This window comes from Lacerta agilis, chromosome 1, assembly GCF_009819535.1.
Source record: "Lacerta agilis isolate rLacAgi1 chromosome 1, rLacAgi1.pri, whole genome shotgun sequence".
Taxonomy (NCBI): Eukaryota; Metazoa; Chordata; class Lepidosauria; order Squamata; family Lacertidae; genus Lacerta; species Lacerta agilis.
In genome coordinates, this window is record NC_046312.1 from 31,042,411 (window position 1) to 31,069,603 (window position 27,193).

General features: G+C 41.2%; 1 protein-coding gene across 4 annotated transcripts in view; it reads right to left on the reverse strand.

Annotated features, from left to right (window-relative positions):
• The window catches only part of MIPOL1 (mirror-image polydactyly 1), a 182,224-nt gene that overhangs the window by 141,155 nt on the left and 13,876 nt on the right, over window positions 1-27,193 (reverse strand). Inside the window, exons 1-2 of one of the 4 annotated variants that reach the window (XM_033143178.1) lie at window positions 23,172-23,208; window positions 7,715-7,811 (exon numbers count right to left, since the gene is read on the reverse strand). In XM_033143178.1, coding sequence (XP_032999069.1) covers window positions 7,715-7,811; window positions 23,172-23,180 — 106 coding nt within the window. In that variant the 5' untranslated portion in view covers window positions 23,181-23,208. Of the gene's footprint in view, window positions 1-279; window positions 372-7,714; window positions 7,812-8,723; window positions 8,840-23,171; window positions 23,209-27,193 lie in introns of those variants that run through there. The other 3 variants (XM_033143187.1, XM_033143194.1, XM_033143203.1) reach the window with 3 other exon arrangements.

Here is a 27,193-nt window from a genome sequence, read left to right on the forward strand (position 1 = left end):
ATGTCTTTGCTCATCTTACCTGTAGTAAGGCTGGTCTAAATTTAAGCTTTACACTTCTTGATAATAAAATTCTATCCAAAAGGGTTTATAAGCAAAGCAATGGCCAGGACATTTGCAGCACTTGTGATAATTTCCCTAAACTTTATTTGGAAGCACACAGAATACCTGACAACTCCAAAAAGTGTACAATACTGGCAACGCAATGCCATGGAGTCCAAGCGGTAAACACCAAATTATATTAAAGTTGAAGAAATACAGCATTAAGGGATGCCAACTTGCCTTTGAGAATGAACAGTGGTACTTAGCAGTCACTGCTCTCCTTTTTCAATATACTGTATCGGTTTTCAACAAATCAAATCAAACCTCAAGAGATAGGTACTCGGTTGCTCCGTCAAGAAGGAACTTATGAGTTACCGGTAGATGCAAGCAGCTTCTTCTTCTTTAACTCCTCACAGTATTGCTTATGTCAAAGTATTCAAAAAAACCTAGGAAGAAGGGAAAAAGAAAAAGCTGTGAAAAGAGTGGTCAACTTAGTATTTAACTTAAAAAATATTGAATAGCCTACTAGCTGCCCAGCCACGCATTGCTGTGGGGTTTTTTGCTTTTTAAAATTCTGACGCTGAAAGTATTCTGGAAGCTCCTGTTTTCGTTCTTCCCTGTCCCTGTAGAGTAGGGGTCAGCAAGGGGCCAGTCCGGTGGTATTGATCGCTTGGGAGTGTGTGTGTTCATCATGTGAAGTTGCGGCGGCCATTTTAAGTGAGGGCACTGGCCACTTTATGGAGGCCTACTGCGGGCCTTGCTCTGGTTTTTTTTTACTGTAAAAGCGCAAACCCCCCCACAAACACCCCCCTCCTCACAATTAACTGGCCCCATGCTCTACGCCATTAAAAAGAGCATTCTCCCCCATCCCAGTCCCAAAATTACGCACCCCAGCGACAAAATCACCTCAGAGCCAGTCTTACTCCCTGCGACCTCTCAGGCAGCCTTCGGCTTATTTTGCTCCCGCATTTTTTTCCTCCCCCCTCTCTTCCGCAACTGCCCTGCCTCTTGCTCCGTCTTTTTTCCACATTTCCACTAAGCAGTTTGTGTCAGAAAGTCCTTGGGTGCTTACAGATGGCAGTTATAAAATGGTGCAAGGGGTTTTCTTTTTGGCGCAGGTCTGATGACGTCAACAGGCAATCCGCCTTTCTATTGGATGCTGTTGGAGTCTTCAGTTCTGTTGCTGGTGACACGTAATGTGTGCGCCAATTTTTTTTTTGCCTTTATTCTAGATTTTAGGCATGACCGGTGTGGTTTTTTTAAAATTTTTATTATGCTAGATCCTTCCTCGATGGTCATGTTATGCTTTGTCCTAATTTGATGCTGTTTGGTGCAGCGGTTATGGAGCAAGGTGGTGTCGCACGTGCACGCAATGGGAACATTTTAATATATATAGATAGTTGCCTTTGCCCCCAAACCCCCTTCATCTGCTCTTCATCCTTCAGATTTTTGGGTTTTTTTTACATTTGTATACACTGATGATGATGATGATGATGATGATAACAACAACAACAATAATGTATTATTTATACCCCACCCATCTGTCTGGGTTTCCCCAGCCACTCTGGGCAGCTTCAAACAAAATATTAAAATACAATAGTCTATTAAACATTAAACGCTTCCCTAAACAGGGCTGCCTTCAGATGTCTTCTAAAAGTCTGGTAGTTGTTTTTCTCTTTGACATCTGGTGGGAGGGTGTTCCACAGGGCAGGTGCCACTACCCAAAAGGCCCTCTGCCTGGTTTCCTGTAACTTGGCTTCTTGCAGAGAGGGAACCGCCAGAAGGCCCTCAGTACTGGACCTCAATGTCCGGGCAGAACGATGGGGGTGGAGACGCTCCTTCAGGTATAATGGACCGAGGCCATTTAGGGCTTTAAAGGTCAGCACCAACATTTTGAATTGTGATTGGAAACGTACTGGGAGCCAATGTAGGTCTTTCAGGACTGGTGTTATGTGGTCTTGGCAGTCACTCCCAGTCACCAGTCTAGCTGCCGCATTCTGGATGAGTTGTAGTTTCCAGGTCACCTTCAAAGGTAGCCCCACATAGAGCGCATTGCAGTAGTCCAAGCAAGAGATAAGTATCACTTATATTCACTGATCCATAATAGCCGCTCACCTCATCCATAAAAGGTGGGTGGCGGTTGTGACCTGGCGCACGAGCTTGTTCACCTCCCTGGAACACGCCATTTCCCTCTGCAGTTGTTGGCTCACACCCTCTGGCCACAGCGGAGCATCGCGGGTCGCCCACCAGACCCTGTTTTGAATCGTGCCTATCCGTGGTGGCCTAGGGGACGTGCTCAAGGGAACGGACATGGAGTGGTAGTCTTCACTCTGGTCCGCTTCTGGACCATAAAGAACTGGCCGGCGCTGCTCGCTGCATATGTAAATGGAGAGAATTGGGGGCCCTTCTCTTCTTTTATGTAGTCATTGCAGTTTTGGGTGAGAGGCAGAAAGGAGTTCTGAAAACAGGGGCAAATGGCTTTTCTCCATATGAAATGGACTTATGAATTGTAGCAGGTTCTTGCTTTCTAATGACAAATAAATACATCAGAAGAAACTAATGGAGTCATGTTTATAGGTTTTACGAAGCTCTGCAAGAAAAAGAAGAAATTACTGAAAAGGTTGTGAGTTCCTAGATCAGGGTAGCCAACCTGCTCCCCTTTAGATGTTGTGAACTACTCCTGATGCTGTGGGCAACAACTCCTATCATCCCCAGCTATTGGCAATGCTGCCTGGGGCTAATGGGAGTTGTAGTCTGAAACAGCGGGAGGGCACCATGTTGACCATCACTAGTAACAGAACACAACCCATTCTATATGAACTGTTTGCTGCTCCTCACGGGAATTCCAGCAACCATAAATCTTTTTTTTATGAGAAACAGATTGGATGGGCGGCTAACAGATTGAGGTTGAATCCTGACAAGACAGAAGTACTGTTTTGGAGGGGCAGGCAGGTATGGGGGGACTCCCTGGTCCTGAATGGGGTAACTGTGCCCCTGAATGACCAAGTGTGCAGCCTGGGAGTCATTTTGGACTCACAGCTGTCCATGAAGGTGCAGGTGAATTCTGTGTCTGGGGCAGCTGTCTACCAGTTCCATCTGGTACCCAGGCTGAGACCCTACCTGCCCGCAGACTGTCTTGCCAGAGTGGTGCATGCTCTAGCTATCTCCCGCTTGGACTACTGCAATGCACTACCTTTGAAGGTGACCAGGAAACTGCAACTAATCCAGAATGTGGCAGCTAAACTGGTGACTGGGAGTGGCTGCTGAGAACAGATAACACCGGTCCTGAAATACCTACATTGGCTCCCAGTACGTTTCTGAGCACAATTCAAAGTGTTGGTGCTGACCTTTAAAGCCTAAAAGGCAACCATAGCCACAGCCTTGGATTCAAACAGAACTCAACAATCTCTCTCTCTCTCTTTCCAACTTGCTGCTTTGCTTCTAGCTCACATCACTACAAACTCTCTGCTCTCAACTCAGCCTTTCTCCTTCTAACTATCCTTTAGTTGGGGGAGGGGGCCCACCCTACCCATTTGACATCTTGCATAGATCCACTTCCTTTGTTCCCCTTAGTGGCCCATCACCTGGGAAAATTACCTCATCTGGAAACTAGCCTGGTTTACATTTTAACACTTGCTGGATTCCAGGGGTTAGAAGGGTCTCACCATACAGCCTACTCCTCCTATAGCTCATAACATTATGATCCCATATTGTTCCTTAATGGTGTGAAAAACGTTATCTATCAACATAATTTCTGTTTTGTATTACACAGTCAAAAACACAAAATGCACTTTCCATAGCAAAAATTTGGAATTCTACAAACAAAAGGAGAACTCATATTGGCCAACTGATTATGTAGCCCACTGTGTGTAAGGACTATGCATACCAAGATGTTACAGTAATCTGGTACTATTTAATGCATAAGTTGCAGAACTTGCAAATGGTCTCTTTGAAGGAATTAACCTTTTGAACCTTTCTTAGGGTATAGTGACCCCTAAAGGTACTAAAGTTGAACTGGCTACAGAGGTTCTAAAATGTAATATAATGAATACATGTTTGTTGCTGGCTGTGAAAAGCCTGAAGGACACCTTTGGATTTTGTTAGTTACAGTCGTCCAGTTTCCTCTGAGCCACATCTTAAAAACCTTGATCTAGCAATAATGGAAGAGGAATTCAACAAGTGGATATAGTGACCATTCATGGAACAGCCATAAGTCAAGGAAACATTTCCTGTGGAGATCAGGACAACTAACCCCATTGCCAACTACGAAAAAGGAAACTCATGTCAAAACAGTCTACATAATAGTTAGGCTGGCTTCCCAAGGGAGATTTCTTTCTTTCTTTCTTTCTTTCTTTCTTTCTTTCTTTCTTTCTTTCTTTCTTTCTAAATATCACCTGTTATATTTAACATTTAACCCACTTTTGCATAAATTCTCTATATTGTATGCTTTGGGGACCCATTTCATGAGTTGTTGTAAAAACAGAGCAGTCGGGTGGTGAACTCCAGTCCACAGGTTGGATGTGGCCTTTTAGGCCTCTTTCCTTCCAGCCTTTGACACTCTCCCCAAAGCACCCTCCCTCTGTGCCCTCCTTAAGTGCTTTTGTCTGGCTATAACATCTCATTGAACTGTGATACTGCCCCTTGATTGCCTGGATGGAGAAATTTTTAGAGAAATCTCTGCCCTTTGCATGGCTGGAATGTAGCCTACTGTTTGTTGTTCAGTCGTTCAGTCATGTCTGACTCTTCGTGACCCCATGGACCAGAGCACACCAGGCACCCCTATCCTCCACTGCCTCCCGCAGTTTGGCCAAACTCATGCCAGGTAGCCTACTGTACAAAGGTTAAAAAAAATCACATCAATGGCTCTACCCACTGATGCTTCTGGCTCTCCCTATCTCTGGCAAGCAGCCCCTGAACAGTTTTCAACCCCTTGGGGGCTGAAAAAAGGGATTCCAGTCCTTAACACTTCTCTTCCATCCTGTTCACTCACAAGAGGGCCCAAACGACATTTAGGAAACAGCCCTCCTCCTGCATTCATACAAGCGCCACAGAGAGTGAAGCTCTGCAGGAGAGAAATGGCCAGGCAGAGGGGAGATGAGAGAAACCCCTTTCTTAGGAGAGTTTAAGTGGAAAGTTAGCAATATGCGGAAGGAGGAGTAAGTTCCCTTCAGGACTGAGACTAAAGCAGCATGAAGCACTGGGACATATATACACACAAGTGTGAATGCAATGTGATTCTAACTAGGGATTTTCTGATCTATTATGTTCTTGTGTTTCTTGCGGCAAGCCACTCACAGCTGTGGAGTAAATGATATTTACTACTGCTCCTTCTTCCTTCCCTATACAACCCTGTCTTCTGCCACATGGGAGCCTGGTAGACAGATCAGGAGGCTCCTGGTTTGAATCTTGGTCAACTCAGAATCCAGTTTCTAACCACAAATGTCAAGTTCCCTGCCTCCAGCCCATTTCCCAGTGCAGTTTTATGTTTGAAGAACTCCACACTCCTCCTTGCTTTTTAATCTTTCCTTTGTAGCACATTACATTTAACTGCTTATTAAATCAAATTGTAGCAAACATGATGGCTGCTCTGGCTACTGGCTCTCTTCAGTTTGTATGGGATTAGCACCAAGCAATGCTGTTGCTAGCCTGTAACTTCTCCATGCCTGCAGCTTGGTCTTGGTCTTATGAGGAGAAACAGGAAGCTGATGCTTTTCAGAGCCTGTAATTTAGAACTGCTAGGTCAACCAGAGATGCACCTAAAATAATACTACAAAAAGGGTTTTCTGTTTGTAATTTTGATTAAAGTGGATATTCTTCAGAGAGAATGAAATCAGTCAGTCACTTTGATATTGACTCAAAAGCTGGTGGTGATAGGAAGAATGGATGAATTGATAGTGTTGGTGTACTTTCACTGCTTCCTTGGAAACTAGAGAGAGATAGGCGTATTGCAATTAACCATGAAGTGTACCTCTACTAAACCACCAGTACGGCTCTCCAGTGCTAAAAGGGGGGCAGGTCTCCTCTTGTATTATTTTGCATTCATAAAGACATTCTAAACCCTTTCAGTAAAAAGAAAAGCAGCAAGACAAGGAACAGCAAGTGCAAAGAAATGCAACATATGCCACTTCTCTCTCTCTCTCTCTCTCTCTCTCTCTCTCTCTGCCTGCACCCATGATCCATTTGCCAAGGCTATACATGTGGACCTCTCACGGCCCAAATGCAATTGAACTGACCTTTGGAAGGGACAATGGGGCGTCTGTCTGCACATGCTGCGGGTAGTTCCTCCCAGCTGATACCGCATTTATTTACTTGCTTACAACCCACCCTTCAACAAATGGTTGCAGTAATGTCATAATTAAAATAAGTAGAGCTTACACTAACGCCAGAAACTAAAACTGCAAACAACTAATGACAACACCTAACAAAACAGAACAGCTAGGCACAGCAATTTCTTTTGTTAATCACGAGTTCCATACAGACGCTGAAGGTCCTCGTGTTTCCGTGTATGTGTCTCTGCCTAAGCATTCTGGGGGGACACACACTGTTTGGCATGTGCTGCCTTGTCCTCCTGACCAGGTTACTGCCCCTAGCTCTGCTCCTCAATCTGAACTGGAAGGAAAAGAGTGCTTGGGGGAGGGCCTACTCTTATCAAGGGCAAGGCAGCCAGAACTGCTCCCAAGTCTGGCTATAACGTTCAGAACTGTAACTTTCAGAACTCTTGCTCAAGTTGCAGCGTTGGATGGTAGAGCAACTCTCCATGCTATGTGCAATATGTAAGGTCTAATTCACTCGGAACGGCATGAAGCGAGGAAGCCTAAAGGAATAAGATGCAAGGAAAATGGATTGACAGCATGGATGGTGCAGCGAGGACACACGTCTAGGGTTTTTCATTCTAGAGTTGCAGGCGTAGTCCCTCTCCCCCAATTGGCACTGGGACTGCAATGCATGGGGAGGGAAAGGTTAACTGTTCCTTCAGCAGCCATGATTCCAATACAGTCGTACCTTGGTTGTCGAACGGCTTGGTACTCGGACGCTTTGGCTCCCGAACGCCGCGAACCTGGAAGTGAGTGTTCCGGTTTGCAATGCCTGACGTGGCTTACGATTGAGTGCAAGAAGCTGCTGCAGCCAATCGGAAGCCGCATCTTGGTTTTCGAACCATTCCAGGAGTTGAATGAACTCCCGGAACAGATTAAGTTCGACAACCAAGTTACAACCGTAAATATCACTTCCTGCCCCCCTCCCCCACCACAATTAACCTTGGGGGGGGGGGAAGCTCCCATTCATACCATTAGGAGCTCTCTCATCCCCAGCAAACTGCAGCATAGGACAGATACCCACTGCCAAGATCATGGCTGTCCCACGCACTGAAGCCTCAATGCTAATACCTCCCCATTTCTGTAATTATAGAAAGAAAACTTAGGTGTGCTTCCTAGCTGTTGTACAATTAGGATAGCAGTTCGGCCCTCTGCTATGTATATATTATCCTTACAGACAAAAAAAAAAGGTCTAGTTTAAAAGGAACATGCTTGCAGCTACATCACTTAACAGAAAAGAAGCGAACTTTTTTTAAACAGTCACTTTTACCTACCAGCAAGAACAAATGCATTCCATCCAGGCATTGCCTAGCATTGGCATAGCCCCTGGGGTTATGTATCAATACCTCAGAAGTCCTTACCTTTTGACCAGTCCTCCATTTGTATTTCTGAACTTGTTTGATCTGGCAAGGGCTCCGCGTCTTGCTCCAAGACTTCAGAGCTAAAGTAAAGCCAAGTCTAGATAAATAAACGTAAAACAATATATCAGAACACACCTATACCTTGCCCTTATTTGTCAGAGAATTTACAGGACAAATGACTAAATATATATATATATATGTTTATAATAGGACAATAAAACCTGTTTATTTTAACAGGTGACATTAAATTGACTTTCACAGCAAAAGATATTTTTGTTCACACTTTCAGTTTAGATAGATTTATTCTGTTCTCTGTTGAATTTAATGATGGTGTTGAGAAACATATTAGTCCTCAAAGCCTGATCCTGGCAACAGTTATTACAAAATAGAATGAGTAGGTCCAGGAAAGCAAATATGATTACTTTTTTCTTGGTCTGCATTACCAGTGGTAGTGAATGCAGGAATAGGTCATGTCAAGGTTTTGCTCTGCATAATCCTTAGGTATATATGCAAGTATTACAGAGAGAAAGTTCTCACAATATTTTCAGATTTGTATTAAGATACATACCGGTAAATCACCACGTTAACATTTTAAATTTGTAAGAATAGTATGTTCATTAGAGACAATGTGGAATTACAGTTATTATGCCTACATTATCACAGTTTTGTGACTTTTTGGTTGGTCTTAATAAAGGTTTTACCCAACCATGGGTTTTGGAAAGTTTTTTTCTTCTCCCAGTCCAACATGGCTACCCTGGTTCTTCATGTTTCTTATAATAAAAAAGTTTACTTCTTAGGAAAGTAAAGATGGCCAAAAAATGAAATAAAATGAGAAACTTAGACACCATGTGGTTAACAAGTTCAAAATAAGCAACAAGAACACTTTTAAAAATATATATAGATAAGTAGCTTATATAGCTTGTACTTGATTCAGCTCTAAGAATACACAGTGAAAGCAAGATGAGAGATTTTAAGGGACTTTCTTCTCAGGAGTGAGAGAGAATATTACCTCAGACTCTGAAGTCTGAATTCCTTACAAAAAGTCCTCAAATGAAGCTGTAACTTTGGCTTTCTCAGTTCTGTGTAACTGTGTTGATTTGGGGTTGGCAATTTCCCCCCTATATATCTAAGTTCCTCATTTACTTTTGGATTAGCTGGAAATATAGAAGGTTATTATTAATATCAAAGAAATGTGTTTTAAGTCAATGAAGTCTTTCCTCTACATATTACACAAAAAGGTCCATAATAATTGCAGTCTTTTAATAAGGTATTCATATAGCAAGAGATGAAGAAAATACAGTCTTTAATAACCTCTGGAGTATTTTAAAACATGTCTTAGGGCCTTAATGTGCCTAGTAATATACTATTTAAAACCACAATTTTATCCCTCCACAATATACAGTCATACTTCCCCGCCATTTACCCAGCTAATGAATGCCAGCAATTAGTAAAATGTAATCCCACTGCACAATCAGTTTAATGCTTTTAGCACTCAGAAAAGTAAACACCAAATTAATACTGCTCAAGCCATATCAGATCCTACTTGGAAGCAAGCAATTATAGTTCAGCTCCTCAGGTGTAATTAAATGATTGGAATGATTTAGTTCCATAAATGCAAGTTAATTCATAAGCAAGCAACAAATATACTGGGAGTAATTACAAGAAACATTGGCAGTCTAAGCAGGGCATGCTCTTTTATACACCTGGTATAGGAAAATGCTGCCCTCTCCTGGATATCGGCTGTGACTATCCACTCCAACAGCCACACTAATGTGAAGTATGGCAAAATGTAAGGTGTGAACACAGGAGAATCTTTGAAGGTTAAAAGTCATCATTGCATTTCACACGCACAAACCATCAACTATGGTAGTAGCCACAGTAGATTGCCAGCAAGAATTACTTAAATTACACACAGCCAGCGTTCATGGGCTTGCAGGGAAATGAGTCTTGTTGATCCGCAATAGAATTAGACGGACAGCTTTATTCACAAAGCACTTCTTACACAAATATAACCTGCTCAGAGAAAATCATTTCCAATGTCACATATAAAGACTATGCAAATGTCTGTTTTGTGGAATGTACACAATTTAGGAAAAGGCTTCCCAAAATATGTTTCCACAGAAATATAGAACTGGTACAGTTATCTTGCGTGATGATGGCTGCAATCTTATACCCATTTATAGCTGGGAGGAAGCCCTACTGAACTCAATAGGACTTTCTTCCCAGTAGAGATGAATAGGATTTCACTGTACATTTTCCCCTATGCAGGGATTATATCCTATCCACATTTAAAATAATCCCCCTAACCAACATATTAAAGATTTAAGGCTGTTCCAGGAAATATGATAGGTTTAATGTAATACAGCCATGAAAATATTCTATTTCTAAAGAGGAAATATATTCTATACAGTTAATTTTTGAAAATACATTTTAAAAAATCTTTAAAACTACACTGGGAAAATTTACCAGTGCTTTCAGTTATATATCTATAATCCATAACCAAACATTACTAACTAAAATAATAATAATTATTAATAATGATGTAGGCTGTTAAATAGTGTACACTGAAGTTGTTAAATAGTGTATACTGAAGATGCACACAGATTACAAAAACTTATTTTCAGAGTACAACACGCGTTACAATCTAGTTCAAGACCCACTGAAGTCAACAAGTTATTTGTGAGTAACTTGATAACAATGAGGCTTAAGTGCGACAAATTTTAGCTGCATTGGGGCTACATTGCAATTTTAATCACAGTTAAATAATTTCTGTTGGTGTTGATTGAATCAGGAGTTTTCTTTGACAGCTGCCTTCAGATACTGTAAAATTATAATAATTATCTTCAAAACCAGTATTATTTAGTTTACAGTATTGCGGTAAAGTGAGAAGGAAATACCGGTAAGCTTTATATAGCTGTGAAACCACATACAGTCCTCCTCTGTACAGGCATCACTAATGTGTCAGTGTGTTTTTGAAGCTTTAAACAAATCAAGAACTTGGATATTTGTTTACATCAGCCACCAGACACTGCAAGTTGTGTAAAAAGCATAAACATACATAAACATAACTAAGCACTGCCAAATTATACAAATTAAAAGATAACTAGAGTATACCACCCTCTCTTAACAGACAGAAGCAAATGAAAGGTTATGTTAAACAAACAATAATATGGAATTTGAATCACAACACTGAGTCACTTTTAAGACTTTGTGCTTTAGTCTCCCCATGGATGCTTTTTTTTGCAACAAAACATGCTTATCTTATTAATCTTTAAATGTTTTTAAATAACCATTGTAGATACGAATTCAATTATTTTATTAGAAGACATATTATTAATTTTAAAATGTACAGCACATTTACTTTGCCCTTTAATGCCATGGTCTTATTTTTCTATTCAAATCTTGTACACTGTAAGTTAATTGCTTTTGGAAACTACTTATTATTCATGTAAAAATTAATGTGCCAATGTGTTTAAATCCTTTTAAATGACCATTCATGCATCCTCCCCCTTTAAGTACCGATGAAATCTGTCAAAGATATCAGTGCAAGATGGTTTTAAAGAAAGTTCCAATAAAGATTTTCCCCCCCTGCTAACGTAAGATTTTCATTTTCACCAACTTTACTTGAATTCCATTAATTTTTTAAGCTGCTTTTAATAAATTCACCAAGTAAATTTTTTTAGGCCCCATAGTCTGTCATTTGTGTTCCAGCTGACTCTATGAATATTAATAACAGTGTTATCCTGATTAAATAGGCTTCATATGAAATCCCTGTGAATCCTATAGCTCAGACATCTCATTTTTTCCAACTCTTTATGAATTTGGATTCAGACATTATGCTGGAAGAAATCTTTAATAACAGATCTACTGGTACATTTCTGTATTCTTAAGCAAGAATGAGATCTTCTCATAATTCAAACAATTAAAAGAAACACGTCTACATCTTAAGGTTTCAGGCTTTCTGTAAATACACACAACACATCTTAACTCTAATGGAAACTTCAGCATTTTCAGAACAAAGGACTGGGTACCTATTAAAAAGTAATACTCATGTCTCTCCTTATTTGGTCTTAATTCATAGGTGCTTTGCAGTTACGAACATGTGATTAGATAGAGGAGACCTTCAGGTCTCGTTGCAAGAAGATACATCAAATTCAAACCCAAGACTTGGTACACATATGTCTACTGTATCTTGTTTTTATATATTTTTAATGAAATTAAGTAGTAGTTTCCCAAAATCTCGTTCAGCAATAGCTTTAACCATAAGCAAACAACAAGCATTTCCAGGGACCTCTCCAGGAAAAGAGTGAAAGCTTTTAAAAATAAATAAATAGTGACAGGACCTGACCTCCTCTGAGAGCAGGATAATGTTGAGAGACTGCTGCCTGATTATAATGTGGGTAGGCTATCACTATAGATTTGCCTTAAAGCAAGCAGGGAACCGTTCCTCAGCCCAAGAGCTGCATCCCTTGGGCTCAACCATCTGGGAAACACTTGCTGGTGGTTGGCAAGGCCAAAAAAGGGTGTATGACCAAAGAGGGAAGGGCTAAAGCTGGTATATACACACACCGCACCCAGACAACACAGAGGGAATAGAGAGGAAGCCCCATGCACAGACCAGGGTCTGATGACTGGCAGTTCCCCCACCATCTTACAGCTAAGCCTGATTTGAAGGAGGGGAAAGCATGTTTCTATTTCTTTATGGCACAACTGGGCAACCTGCAGCCTGACCCAGTTTTATGTGGCCTCTAACATCTCCTGATAGGACGCAGGTGGGGCTGTGGTCTAAACCACTGAGCCTCTTGGGCTTGCCGACCGGAAGGTCGGTGGTTCGAATCCCTGCGACGGGGTGGGCTCCTGTTGCTCTGTCCCAGCTCCTGCCAACCTAGCAGTTCGAAAGCACGTCAAAGTGCAATTAGATAAATAGGTACCGCTCTGGCGGGAAGGTAAATGGCGTTTCTGTGCGCTGCTCTGGTTCGCCAGAAGCGGTTTAGTCACGCTGGCCACATGACCCGGAAAAACTGTCTGCGGACAAACGTTGGCTCCCTCCAACTGCAACCCCAGAGTTGTCCACAACTAGACTTAATTGTCAGGGGTCCTTTACCTTTACCTTTTTAACATCTCCCGAAGTCGCCCCATTTCCCCACCCCATCTAAACTGCTTCTTAACTGTTAGTTTCCAACTTTTCCTGACTTCTAAAAGCATTTTGCCACTCTTTCTATGATGTTTCAGAGCAAATGCAAAAGGACATCATTTCATTTGATAAAAAATAATGGATCGTTTTTAAAATCCAAGTTTTCTTAGAGAAAAAAACTTCCCAAACCATCAAGTTATAAATATAATATATATCCCATCTATGAAACTTCCACTTTCTTTACCAAACAGTAGCTGTAATCACCTGCCGCACTAAAAAAAAAAAAAGGAATTACCATCCTTTTCCGTGTATAACATGCCCCCTATTTGGGGGGACTCAAAATTAAGAAAAGGGGGTGGGGAGATTCTCCAAAGTTCTTGAGCTTTTTGGGGGGAGGATTGCACACAGTTGTTGAGGTTTTTTTTTTGGAGGGGGGAGAGTTGTTGAGATAATGCCAAAAAACGCTCACCCTCCATACCAACAATGCCGCTCACGCGCATCGCCACAGCAACCTAAACTCTGTCCAATCTCCAAAAAAAGCAGCAAATCGACCGCCCAATTGCCGCAGCAACAGCCAATCAACAACAGCCCTTGCAGCAGCCATCAATAACAATCTCCAACTCACGGCACCAACCCATCCCACGGCACCACCATCTTATACACTATCCATGTATAAGATGACCCCTAATTTTGAACACAGGTTTGGAATAAAAAAAAAAACCCATAGTCTTATACACAGAAAAGTATGGTATACTTATTTGAGAATAATAATAATCACATTAAATCCATTGAGTTTTACTTCTGAGTAGAGATGTTGGAACATGGCGGTCATTAGTCTGGAGCAGCTAATTCAGAACACTTGGATTCATTGACTGTGCCCACCAGTCCAGTATGGCCCCCTCAATAAATGGGGGAGAAGGGCTTTTATTTTTCTGACCTGGTGATTGGAATTAAAAGCTATCATAGTTTAGAAAAAAGTAAAGGGTGTGTGATGTGAGAGAGAGTGAGAACGAAACAAGAGTTGTGGTATAATTGAGAGGAATGGGGGGATAGGGAGGAAAGGAGGGAGAGAGAAAGCACAAACTCTGAGCTAAAGGCTGAGAGTATTTTGTGGTGTACTGTGCCTCCCTCTTATGTGTTATGGCAGATCTGCTGTGTGGTAAGAACATGTTGGCTGCTTACTTCCATGCACACTCTATTTATATATATGTAAAATAAATCAACTATAAAAAATGTCATATGTCCCCATTGATCTCTCTTCCAAAGGACAAACCAAACCTAGGTAGCACTGCCACTGAACCTCTTGACACCTGGGGAAATGTGGAGCATATAACAATACTGTTCATGGCTTTGGGGACTTCCGGGAGAGAGAAGTGGTGTTCTGGCTGTCTCTCTGTTAGCTCCTGCTGACAGAAGATAATTACGTGGCGATGGATAATAGACAGATAGTATGACTATTAATCACTCTGGAAATAAGGGTGATCTGGGAGTTAACCTCAAAACACTTTGATTAAAGCCATTGTTCTGCTGTCTGCGCCTGGTGGCTTGGAAAGGAGATAGAATGAGCTGGCAAGCTGAGGAGTTGCCATTGTGCCCAAATGCCATGTAGTCACCTTTTATAGGTAAGAAAGATCCACAACTTCTCACTTTAAAAATGCTTCTGGGGCAAAGAAAATAGTAACAAGAGACCCCTCCCCATCAGCTGCTGAAAATCTACAGTCTACAACTTGAAAAACTGTAAGCACTGTCTTCTGTCATTGAAGAAAAACAGAAAGGAAAAACTGATTGTTAACATGTCTAAAGCAGAGCGAAAAGCCTGATTTATGGTTGTGAATGAGGGGAATCCCTGTGTGAAAAATCTTTGACCATTTTTCTGTTTCTTGCCACTAAAGAAGTGAAAAAACTGAAATTAAAGTAGCCACCAGTAGCCATGGGAAATGAATTTTCTTTGAGATAAGTTGCAGCTGTGATTTTAAGGTAAAAATAAATGTTAAGGTAATAATATCGAGAACATCAAAAGCATCCAGTATGATAAAGGTACTTTTGGATCACCCAATGACTGTTGGTATTATTCAGCAGTTGATGGCTGAAAATTAAAAATGATCCGATCAATGTTTGATGAAGAAAATGAGCCAAAGAGATATGTCCTTAATTTTTTTTGGGGGGGGGGGAGCTATTCAGTTGTTGTTTTTATTTTTATTATGTATTTTGTGATTTTATATCTTGATTTTATTCTGTGAACCGCCCTGAAACCCCCGGGTATAGGGCGGTATATACATTCAATAACCAACAACAACAGCAACAACAACAACAACAACATGGAAAATGGAAATTGGGAATACTCAGAGGCTCCAGACCAAATTGATGAAAAGTTGGCATGACGAACATAAAATAGTTAAATTGAAGAAACAGATGGTGATGCTGAAATGGAAATGAGTTCCATTCAAGGATTTGGAGGAGAAGGAGAATATAAAATCATAAATGGTAAAATGGAAAATTATTTGGATATGGTATTGATGAAAATAAGGGGGCAGGGAAGCTTTGAGAAAAATTCAGTCCTGCCCTTCTAGCAGAAAGTATTCTGAATATGATCTGGAGCAAATTCAGAGAATGAATGTTATTAAAGTTATGGTACTCTCTCTAGAAAAAGACTGGAAAAAATGGAAATGGAAGGTCTGATGGAGTAGATCAGGATACTAACATAAACACAATAGGAAATGGAAATACAAGAAATGGTACCGAACATATGGAACTAAACATGAACTAATGCAGTGTTTTTCAACCACTGTTCCGTGGCACACTAGTGTGCCGCGAGATGTTGCCTGGTGTGCCGTGGGAAAAATTGAAAAATTTGAAAGATTTTTAAAAAACAGCCAAACAGACCCAGGTTGCATACTGAATAAAGTATTTTATAATTTTTCATATTTCTGTTTACTTACTATTTCATAATAAAGTAATTATAAAATACTTTCTTTGTGTTTATTTGATTCCTATTCAAGAGAATTACTTTATATATAGTCAATATAGGCACAGAGTTAAATTTTTTAACATTTTCTAATGGTGGTGTGCCTCATGATTTTTTTCATGAAACAAGTGTGCCTTTGCCCAAAAAAGGTTGAAAAACACTGAACTAATGGACATATGGGGGGATATACAGCATATTGCCCCAATGTGTGATCACAGTGTAGAGTAATGTTGATGAAAATTAATGGAGGTAAAGTTAAAAGGAAAAATAGGGTTGACATTTATCAATAAAAATAACCATTAGAGAACCCATGTTGGAATTTTCATTGGGGGGGGAATGATTCTGACACACCTTGACTTAAAATAAATATTGTTTAACAGAAAGTAGAGAATATGGATGTTAACATGGACTGTATGTTTCAAATCTTTTTTTTAATGTAACAGACACATGGAAAATTGGAAGTTTTCTTTTTGTATCTTTTTCTAATGTTTTTGTCTTTTTTTTTTTACTTTATTCCTCCCTCTTCTCTTTCTTTTTTCTGTTTCTCTTCTTTCTTTTTCTTCTTTCTCTCTGGAATCCTATATTTGGGGCATTTATTCAGGTCCAGAGATTGTATATTCATGGGGGTGGTAGATGGTCAACGGAGGACCCTGGGTGAAGAGACAGGTTAATATTGTGTCCCAAGACGAGAGGCTGAGAGGAGAAAGGAAAGATCCCAGGTGATAGCTGGGAGGGGCTACTGTCCTCTGTGGGTGGTAAGGGCTAAGAATTACTTTTAAGTGAGGACTCTACTTATTCAATTTGTATTTTTTGTAGTTGTGCAGTATCGGTGCGAACAACAGTCTGGCTGCAGAAACACATGGTAGTTTTAGTTGCAGGAAGGTAGGAGGCTAAATTAAAGCACAGAAATAAGGATGATAAGGAAACAGGAAAGCAAAGTCATGAGTTTACACACTAACGAAGGAAGAAAAGCAATGCTACCCAACATCCCTGCAGCTGCCCCCCCCCCAATTGCTATTTCAGGATGCAGAAGGGGAAGAAAATGAAAAGTAAATGAACCAAGGCTAAAACATGGGAGGAGTCACATTGCACCTAGTGGGCCCTGCTGTTGTGCAACAATGCAGAATAATAGTGTATCCATATTTGTATCCTATGTCCACTGGATATTTTTTAATAAGCAATCTCAAGCTACTAGAATGTTTTTCCAGCTTTCCAATGTACACAAGTTAGCATCCCTGGCATGTTGGAGACTGCCTTGATCCTTTTTTTTGTCAGCTTGCACACCGTTTTCAGATATCCATTCCCCCAAGTAGGTGACTTATTTAACCCTAAATTGGCATTTCTCCCTGTTTCAACCCTGCTGCCTTTGTCCTCTTGAAAGCCTCTTGTAGCCTCTGGTCATATCCCTCTTCAGTTATGCCCAGTCTGTTTGGTTCCATGAACAACTGTTCTATGGCATTATGGCACCTAGAAATTTTACTGCTTTGTCATGACTGGAACATATATGGGTCACAAGGTTACATGTGCCCACAGGCCACAGACTTACCATACTCAAATTTGGAGCACATCAGAAGAGGTTCAGTGCAGAAAATGTAAGTTCACCTAGCTGAATTTATCACAGAATCAAAACAAAGTTTATCCCTCCTATTTGAATCAGGCATATAGGAAGAGTATATTAAATATATAAAGTGCTATCTCCATTATAACATCAACTGATAAGGAAGCAAAAACTGAAAAAGTACCCCCCCCATTTCCCTGGAGTTAATCAGATACCAGGATCTTTTAAGATATCCTGAAACGTTTCGCCCTAGGCCAAGCTAAACTAAATCACTTAATCTAGGAGGGTATTGCATATAAAAGCAAAGTTAGCTTATAGAATAGTTTCCCCAGGGAACAAACAGCCTGTTTTCTTAGCACTCTTATTCATGCCAAGTTTTGATGTAATGACAAACTCCACCACAAAAGGACTTGCGTTTCCACAGAGCTAGAAAAATTTTCTGGCAAATCTAAAGGTCAAAAAATTAATAGAACTCAGCCCAGAACAGGTGCCGAGAAGTTTTCACAGCAAAAAGGATAAAAGGTTATAGGCATTTTTAATGGCTACCTAAAAACAAAAGAATCTGTAGTTCAGACACATTTAAATATCATCTCCACCTCTAAAGTGAAATTGTGGTTTGAACACTGAGAACATTTCATCAAAAGCACTACTCTGAGCACTACAAAACTTCATACTTCTGTGCCCATAACATTTCATTTCTACTCCTTGGTGGATGACTCACACTGGAAAATGAAAGGGGTGATGAGAGTACTGTCCCATTAGTTCTCTTGGACTTCTCAGCAACTTTTGAAACCATCAACCATGGTGACCTTCTGGGTTATTTATCTGAGTTGAGCTTAGCTATTGGAGTTTTACAGCGGTTCTGCCACTTTCCAAAGAAGTGGTTTCAGAAGGTGGTTCTGTGGGGACTTCTGTTCTACCCCCTGCCCTCTGGCTTATGGGGTGCCTCAATCTTTCTCCCATGCTTTTAAACAGGCTTGTTCATGCGTTTCACTAAAAACAGGCACAAGCGATCTCTACACATGTGCAAATGTTTCTGTGAAAGAATATACACTTGCTGATTTGTACATCTCAATTATTGTGCAGAAAGTTACACAGAAACTCTTTGAATGCTAGGTATGAATAACTCTGCAAGTTTTCCTGTGGCAGCTCAGGTGGTTGTGGCATCCAGAAGTTTCAGCTCCAGTTGGTGAGGTCAGGCCTGGCCACAGTTAATCCTCTAGTCATGACCAGCTCATTTATTTCATTATTAAGAGCGCTTCTACACCACATACCACATAAAGTCTTGAGGCAGTTAAAATATTAAAATACATATCAACATATTAAAATACAGAATGATAATGCAACCATAAACTAGTAGATCCCTGCAGAAAGGAGGATTTAATCCCTCAGCCATCAGCAGAAGGTTAAATCCTGCCTGCCAGGAGAAAGCAAAATTAATCTCCCCCATGCAGTGGTTAATTTTGCCTGCTTGGGAACCACTGAGCAAGGGATTTTGACAGATGGGCAGAATACTCCACTTGTCAATCATTTGATATCATATGAGTGACAGGTGGGTTGCCCCACAGGCCCATGGAACCAGAATGTGGCCCACCCAACCCCTGACCTACAGCAGTCTCAGGACCATGGAAGGTGGGGAGGAAGACCTTAATTCTTGCCAGAGTCTCAACAGAAAATCATATTTCCACAAGGTAATGTGAGGTTTCTATTGAAAAGCAGCTTTGGAGAGACTGTGCCAGGACCATAGTAGAGTACCAGAGAATCACAGAATTATTGAATCACAGCATTGTAGAGTTTTAAGGGATCTCTAATCCAACCTCCTGCAATACAGGAATCTCTACTAAAGAATCCATGACAGATGGCCATCCAACCTCTGCTTAAAAACCTCCAAGGAAGGCGAGTCCATCACCTTCCCAGGGATTCTGTTCCACTGTTGAACAGCTCTTACTGCCAGAAAGTTCTTCCTGATGTTTAGTCGGAATCTGCTTTCTTGTAACTCAAAGCCACTGGTTTGAGACCTACCCTCCACAGCAAGAGAAAACAAGCTTACTCCATTTCCTATGTAACAGCCCTTCAGATAACCATCTTCAGCTATCATATCACTTCTCTGTCACCTATTTTCCAGGTTAAACATAACCAGCTCCCTCAACTGTTTATCATAAGACTTGGTTTCCAGACCCTTTATCATCTTGGTCACCCTCCTCTGTACATGTTCCAGTTTGTCCCCTCAATTCCTGCACTCAATTTATTTATAAAGATGTTGAACAACACCAGGCCCAGGAGAGAACCCTTTTAACTACCATTTACCATTATCCAAAAGCAACCATTTACATTTACATAACAGAACCCATAAATATTAATTGCATTCTCGCAGTCATAATGAGATATGGGTTTTGGGAAGCTTGCTATTAGGGCTCTGGAAGATCTTAGCTGGGAAAATCTGGCTTTGTGTTCCTGCTACAAACTACAGCTGCTTTGGCAGCTCCCAACTATTCCTGGCATATTACTTCAGAACAGTAATGTTGAGATATTTCTGGAATCATGCCATAATTGAGGAATGGCACTTTTAAAGCTTGCAACTGAGGTCAACCTTGCATAGAATATAATCAGACAGTTAGAGAGAGACTTATAGGGCCTGAGGGCTCTTTCCATGCCAACTGCAATCAATGGCAAAATCAGCAAATATTTAGGAGGAGGGGAAGCCCCAAGCAGGTTTAAATATGAGAGTCAAATCAAAGGCGTTTTCTTCCTCATGCGATTAAAACTGTTTGAAGGAATAGGAGTGAGCACCAAGCTAGCTTCGCCCTTCCATGACGCATGGAATGTAGTATTAATATACACATCAGAATTAACCATGTTTCTCACTGCTCTGCAACTTCACTTTCACAAGCCAACCAGGATCTATCTGCACTATACATTTAAGCAGCACCACACCAATTTAAACAACCATGGGTTCCCCCAAAACAATCCTGGAGACAGTAGCCCGCTAAGGGTGCTGAGAGTTAAGAGACACCCCGTCCCCATTCCCAGAGTCGTGTAACTATCAATCCTTCTTTCCATGCAACTCTGGGAAGTGTAGCTTTGTGGCAGAAATTCTATAAATCACTGCATATGCTCAATGACTTCCATGAGGGCAATGGAACACCCTCTCCTTCTCCAACCCATTCTCTTGATCCATGTAAACGAATTAAGTTCTCAACCAGAGGTACCACTGTAGTCAACTCATGCTTATGTCCAGTAGAATCTGTACTGAAGAGAACTACTGTAATGTTTACCCAACCCAGGATCTCAAATCCTGATCCCATCTGCACTATACATCCTGACAATTTAAGAAGTCATGGCTTCCCCACCAAGAATGCTGGGAGCTGTTAAGTGCTATTAAGGGCACTGTTAGAAATTAGCCAGGCGCTGGGAGCATTTTGCAACTGGCGAGGTTCTAATTGAGACCATATGGAGATCTCTGGATGTCAGGCTGGTGACTGACATCTGGCTAGCCCCTCCAGTTTTCTTAAGCAGCTAAGCAGAAGAGCTTATTTATTGCATGTATAGCCCACTTTTTTTCTTCAAGGAGTACATGGTTCATATCCCTCCTCAGTTAATTCTCTACACTGATCCTGAGAGGTAGGTAAAGAGACTGTGACTGGCCCAAGGTCAGTGAGCTTCATGACTTAGTGGGGATATGAACACTGATCTCTCAGGTCCTAGTGTGACACTCTAACCATTCTGGCTTCCTATAGTACTTCTGCTATATAAATTAAGTAGGTAAATAAATATGGGAAATACAAAATGTCACTTACAGAAGGATCCGAAATATTTGACTTGAAGCTTCAATTTGTTTTCTTCTGTATTGTTTTATTTGATGTTTTAAGGTGCTGTAAACTGCTTTGCATTTTTTCTTTAAAATCTAAAGTGGCATAGAAATGAAACTAATAATAATAATAATAATAATAATAATAATAATAATAATAATAATAAACTCCATGGGGGGGGAATGGTGCCTAGACATACCATTGTGGCAAATGTAACTCAGGTTTAAGGTGCCATTTGGCGATTAGCTTATGTATCTGAGTTTCTAACAGTACAGTGTTAGGGTGCTCAGAGTTTATAAGGCAGAGCTTTCCAAACCATGCGTCACGCCTCATTAGTATGTCGGTAGCAGTGTGTAGGTGTGTTATGTGAATGCTCTCTGCACTCCTCCTAGGGCTGGAAAGGAGTTAGTTTAACTTTGGGTTTGCTAGTACAGCTGTACCTTGGAAGTCGAATGGAATCCGATCTGGAAGTCCATTCGACTTCCAAAACGTTTGGAAACCAAAGTTCGGCTTCTGACTGGCTGCAGGAAGCCCCATCTGATGTTCAGCTTCCAAAAATAGTTCGCAAACCAGAACAGTCACTTCTGGGTTTGTGGCGTTCGGTAGCCAAAACGTTTGAGAACTAAGCTGTTCGAAAACCAAGGTACAACTGTAAAACTGAATTACTGTGTCGCAAAATGATGCCTGTCTAAAAAGTGTGCCACCAACATGAAAAGTTTGGAAAGCTCTGTGTTAAGGAGACCCCTATAATAGAATCACAGAGTTGGAAGGAACCCCGAGAGTCATTCTAGTCCAACCTCTGCAATGCAGGAATCACAACATGCGGTCCCCCACCCAATTTGAAGCCATAACAGACCCTGTTTAGCTTTGCAAATATGCTAGCAGTTTTATTGCTGCACCACTTAGTTGGAGAAAAACCTACTAAACTTCACTCACATTTTAAAATAAAGATTTTTTTCCTCACATATGGATTTTTTTCTTTAGCTGCTTGTCTTTTTAACTTAAGAGGCTGCTACCTGGGCTACAAAGAAGAATTTACTGGCTTTGTCTTGTGGCGTAATGAGAAGTTGCAAACCTTTATACAAATGATGTGTGTGACATAAGACATATTGTATTACCTGGATAAGAAATTAGAGTAGAAATGAGCATTCATCAGGACATGGGTGTTTGTAAAGCAGTCCTTAACAGAACACGTGGGTGGAGTGCAGGTAAATTTCAGGTCAAGCCATTTTCAATAAATATCTTATCTGTAGTTCAAGACTCCCAAAATAGATTGCTATGACTAAAGGTGATATACAGAATTGCTCAACGAAAGCTTTTTTTTAAAAAAAGTTTCCTGTTGAGACATGGCGCATACCTTACACGGTTCAGCAACTTGGACTGCTGTTGTTGTTTAGTTGTGTAGTCGTGTCCGACTCTTCGTGAACCCATGGACCAGAGCACGCCAGGCACTCCTGTCTTCCACTGCCTCCCGCAGTTTGGTCAGACTCATGTTGGTAGCTTCGAGAACACTGTCAAACCATCTCGTCCTCTGTCGTCCCCTTCTCCTTGTGCCCTCCATCTTTCCCAACATCAGGGTCTTTTCCAGGGAGTCTTCTCTTCTCATGAGGTGGCCAAAGTACTGGAGCCTCAGCTTCAGGATTCGTCCTTCCAGTGAGCACTCAGGGCTGATTTCCTTCAGAATGGATAGGTTTGATCTTCTTGCAGTCCATGGGACTCTCAAGAGTCTCCTCCAGCACCATAATTCAAAAGCATCAATTCTTCGGCCATCAGCCTTCTTTATGGTCCAGCTCTCACTTCCATACATCACTACTGGGAAAACCATAGCTTTAACTATATGGACCTTTGTCGGCAAGGTGATGTCTCTGCTTTTTAAGATGCTTTTCTAGGTTTGTCATTGCTTTTTCCCCAAGAAGCAGGTGTCTTTTAATTTCGGGACTGCTGTCACCATCTGCAGTGATCATGGAACCCAAGAAAGTAAAATCTCTCACTGCCTCCATTTCTTCCCCTTCTATTTGCCAGGAGGTGATGGGACCAGTGGCCATGATCTTAGTTTTTTTGATGTTGAGCTTCAGGCCATATTTTGCACTCTCCTCTTTCACTCTCATTAAAAGGTTCTTTAATTCCTCCTCACTTTCTGCCATCAAGGTTGTGTCATCAGCATATCTGAGGTTGTTGATATTTCTTCCGGCAATCTTAATTCTGGCTTGGGATTCATCCAGTCCAGCCTTTGACATGATGAATTCTGCATATAAGTTAAATAAGCAGGGAAACAATATACAGCCTTGTCGTATTCCTTTCCCAATTTTGAACCAATCAGTTGTTCCATATCCAGTTCTAACTGTAGCTTCTTGTCCCACATAGAGATTTTTCAGGAGACAGATGAGGTGATCCGGCACTCCCATTTCTTTAAGAACTTGCCATAGTTTGCTGTGGTCGACACAGTCAAATGCTTTTGCATAGTCAATGAAGCAGAAGTAGATGTTTTTCTGGAACTCTCTAGCTTTCTTCATAATCCAGCGCATGTTTGCAATTTGGTCTCTGGTTCCTCTGCCCCTTTGAAATCCAGCTTGCACTTCTGGGAGTTCTTGGTCCACATACTGCTTAAGCCTGCCTTGTAGAATTTTAAACATAACCTTGCTAGCATGTGAAATGAGTGCAATTGTGCGGTAGTTGGAGCATTCTTTGGCACTGCCCTTCTTTGGGATTGGGATGTAGACTGATCATCTCCAGTCCTCTGGCCACTGCTGAGTTTTCCAAACTTGCTGGCATATTGAGTGTAGCACCTTAACAGCATCATCTTTTAAAATTATATAAAGGTATTTATTGAAATCATCTTTTAAAATTATATAAAGGTATTTATTGAAATCTATTGATTTTTTTCTTTGATTATTAAATAGAAAACTTGGGTGACAAATATAAATTTTCCACACAGCATTCCAAGTAAGACATACGTGTAGCACACTTTTGGTGCTGGAGCGGAATAAAGTTGGTATCCTCATAGAAGGGCTTTTGAGCGAGTAGGGGAATCCAGTAACAGAAAGGTATTGGAAATTGATTTTTGCCCATTCTCACTCCTGTAGGTGGCATGTGGAGGGCTGCAGGGAGAAATTGGCCAAAAAACAAAACGAAACCTACTTTCTCTCTTCATCAGCATATGCCTCCTCTGGATCAAAGCTCTTATGTGAGCACAAGGGCATTATTATTATTATTATTATTATTATTATTATTATTATTATTATTATTACCACCCTGCCCATCTGGCTGGGTTGGCCCAGCCACTCTGGGTGACTGCCAACACATATAATAATAATAATAATAATAATAATAATAATAATAATAATAATAATATCTTTAATACGGTCAAAGACCAGAGAGCAATTTGTAAAAGTATGATATTGTAAATTGTATTATGCTACAAATAGAAATAAAGATGTGGGCCAATTCACGGAATTGGTGCTTACATTTAAAACCAAGTTTGAGCCTTTTAAGGTATTAAAATTTAAATTCATTATCATAATTGTCTATTATCGTTCCATCGGTTTTAAAATTTGGACTCCGTTGCTGACATCACTGCTAGTCTTATTCTTGTCGCAATGTGACAGTACTTTGCCACAGGCCTGATAATTTCGGGATCCTTATTATCTAGGAGGTGTCTGGTATAGGTATCATCTGTGCTACCGGGTAATTTCCTCAGAATCGGTTCGATCAGCCCTTTTCTTGAGTCTTGGTATAATGGGCAGTGTGGAATAACATGCCCGATGGATTCGATCTTGTTGCTATTACAGGGACATACTCCTTGTTCGATCGGTATCTTGTTGTATCTTCCCTCTAAACGGAAGATACAAGATACCGATATTATTATTATTATTATCCTGTGCATCTGGCTGGGCTGCCCCAGCCACTCTGGGCGACTGCCAACACATATAAAAACATTATAACATCAAACATTAAGAACTTCCCAATACATGGCTGCCTTCAGATGTCTTCTCAAAGTTGTGTAGTTCATTATCACCCCGCAGGGAGTGATAACCTTGACACCCCGCAGGGAGAGCACCACTGCCAAGAAGGCCCTCTGCCTGGTTCCCTGTAACTTCACCTCCTGCAGTGAGGGAAGCAATAGGAACTTCCCTCGGAGCTGGACCTCAGTGTCTGGGCTGGACAATGGAGGTGGAGAAGCTCCTTCAGGTATACAGGGCCAAGGCTGTTTAGGGCTTTAAAGATCAGCATCAACACTTTGAATTGTGCTCGGAAACATGCAATAGCCACCCAAAACTGGTTCAAATATTGTTGCTAACATTAAGTAGCAGTTCATGGTCATTGTAAAGCTACATGAGCTCCTGACCGAACACCCATTCCTGAACTGTTCTACATTAAATGTTTCCTCACACCTAAAGGACTAGACCAGAGGTTTTCAACCTTTTGGGGTCCATGACTCCCTTGATCAACTACATTCTTTCTGTGACACCCCTGTGGGGCTCAGGAGCCCAGCTATGTCACCCCTTGCCTGCAGGGCTGGCAGCCTCTCACCCTTTTTTCAAACACCCTCCCTTGTGGAGCGTTCCCTCAGCCACCTCTCCTCTCGCCTCTCTTGGGAGTCCTCCAGGCAGCTGCTGCCGCCGCATCAGGGAAGGATGGAAAGAGGAACAGTGTTTCCCACGGTACGCCTGACTGTCATTCAAGGCACCCCAGGGTGCCACAGCACACTGGTTGAAAACCACTGGAGTAGGCTATGGCCAATAGGTGGCAACTGGAAATGAACATTTGTGTATTAATGGCCATGAACACTGCAGCGGCCCAGCTACTTCTGTACCTCTGTATAAACTTACACATGAGAAAGAGGAGTATTTGCTATTGCATGCAAATGTTTTTTTGGAAAGTGGAATAGTTGAAAGAAATAAGAATGAACGAACAGAATCGTAATTCTTCTATTATTTAGTAACCTTCAGTGACTTTAATATCACTTCAAATCCCTAAAAAACAGGTTAGAAACAAATATTAGCCTTACCAGGATGGCAAAGGAATGGATCAAATTACATTTCAAGGGGAACACTGTATTTTAATTAATGCTACCTAGTGCCTTTACAGACAGCAGTCACCTTCAGTGCAGAGTGGGAGTAACAATTACACCTCCTAATCACACAACGTGAATCGGGAAAATAGTCTCCAACAGGACAGCCTATTATCAGGACCACATGGGTATTTGTCTTCTCCTTGTCTTTGACATCCAACTCAGAGCACCAAAGCTAACTGTAGAGGCGGAACCAACACTGGAAGAGGTTTTGAAGGAAATAAATAAAAACTCAGGCCTTGAATAGGGAAAAATGAAGGGGGGAAACCCCTCGTTTGTTGTCAAGAGGTTTTGGCATCCACAGATCCAACAAACCTCTCTGATCCTAAAGTGGCCATCTTGTGAAGGTTTTCGCTCACTGTGCAAGTGTTCAGAACTTTACTAGAGCCAGCTACGGGTGTCACTTGTGCATCGCCAATATATATATATGTATAGAGAGAGAGAGAGAGAGAGGGGAAATGCATGAGCTGACCAAAGCAAAGCACACAGATTTGCAAAAAAAAATAAAGAAAAATGGTATGTGCTAATAAACATAAGTGCATGTATTTGTGTTCATGCACACATAAGTATGTATATGTGTGTGTTCATGCACAAACTTATTGAAAATAATTCTCATAGAATCACAGAGTTGGAAGGGACCCTGAGGACCCTGTGCAATTGTTGGCAATCCCAACTCTAGGCAACCCCCCCACCAATAAAAGCTTAACAACTCTGGGCAATCTCCCCCCATTTCCTTAATTTGGGGGTCCCAAAAATACACAGAAAAATATGGTATTTACATCCCCATCGCAGGGATCCGAACCGCCAACCTTTCGACCAGCAAGCCCAAGCGGCACAGTGGTTTAACCCACAGCACCACCCGCATGTCATACTAATATATATAAGGTATGCTTAATTCAAGCCAGTGGAACTTTTTGGCTTCCTTGACCGTTATCAACTCCT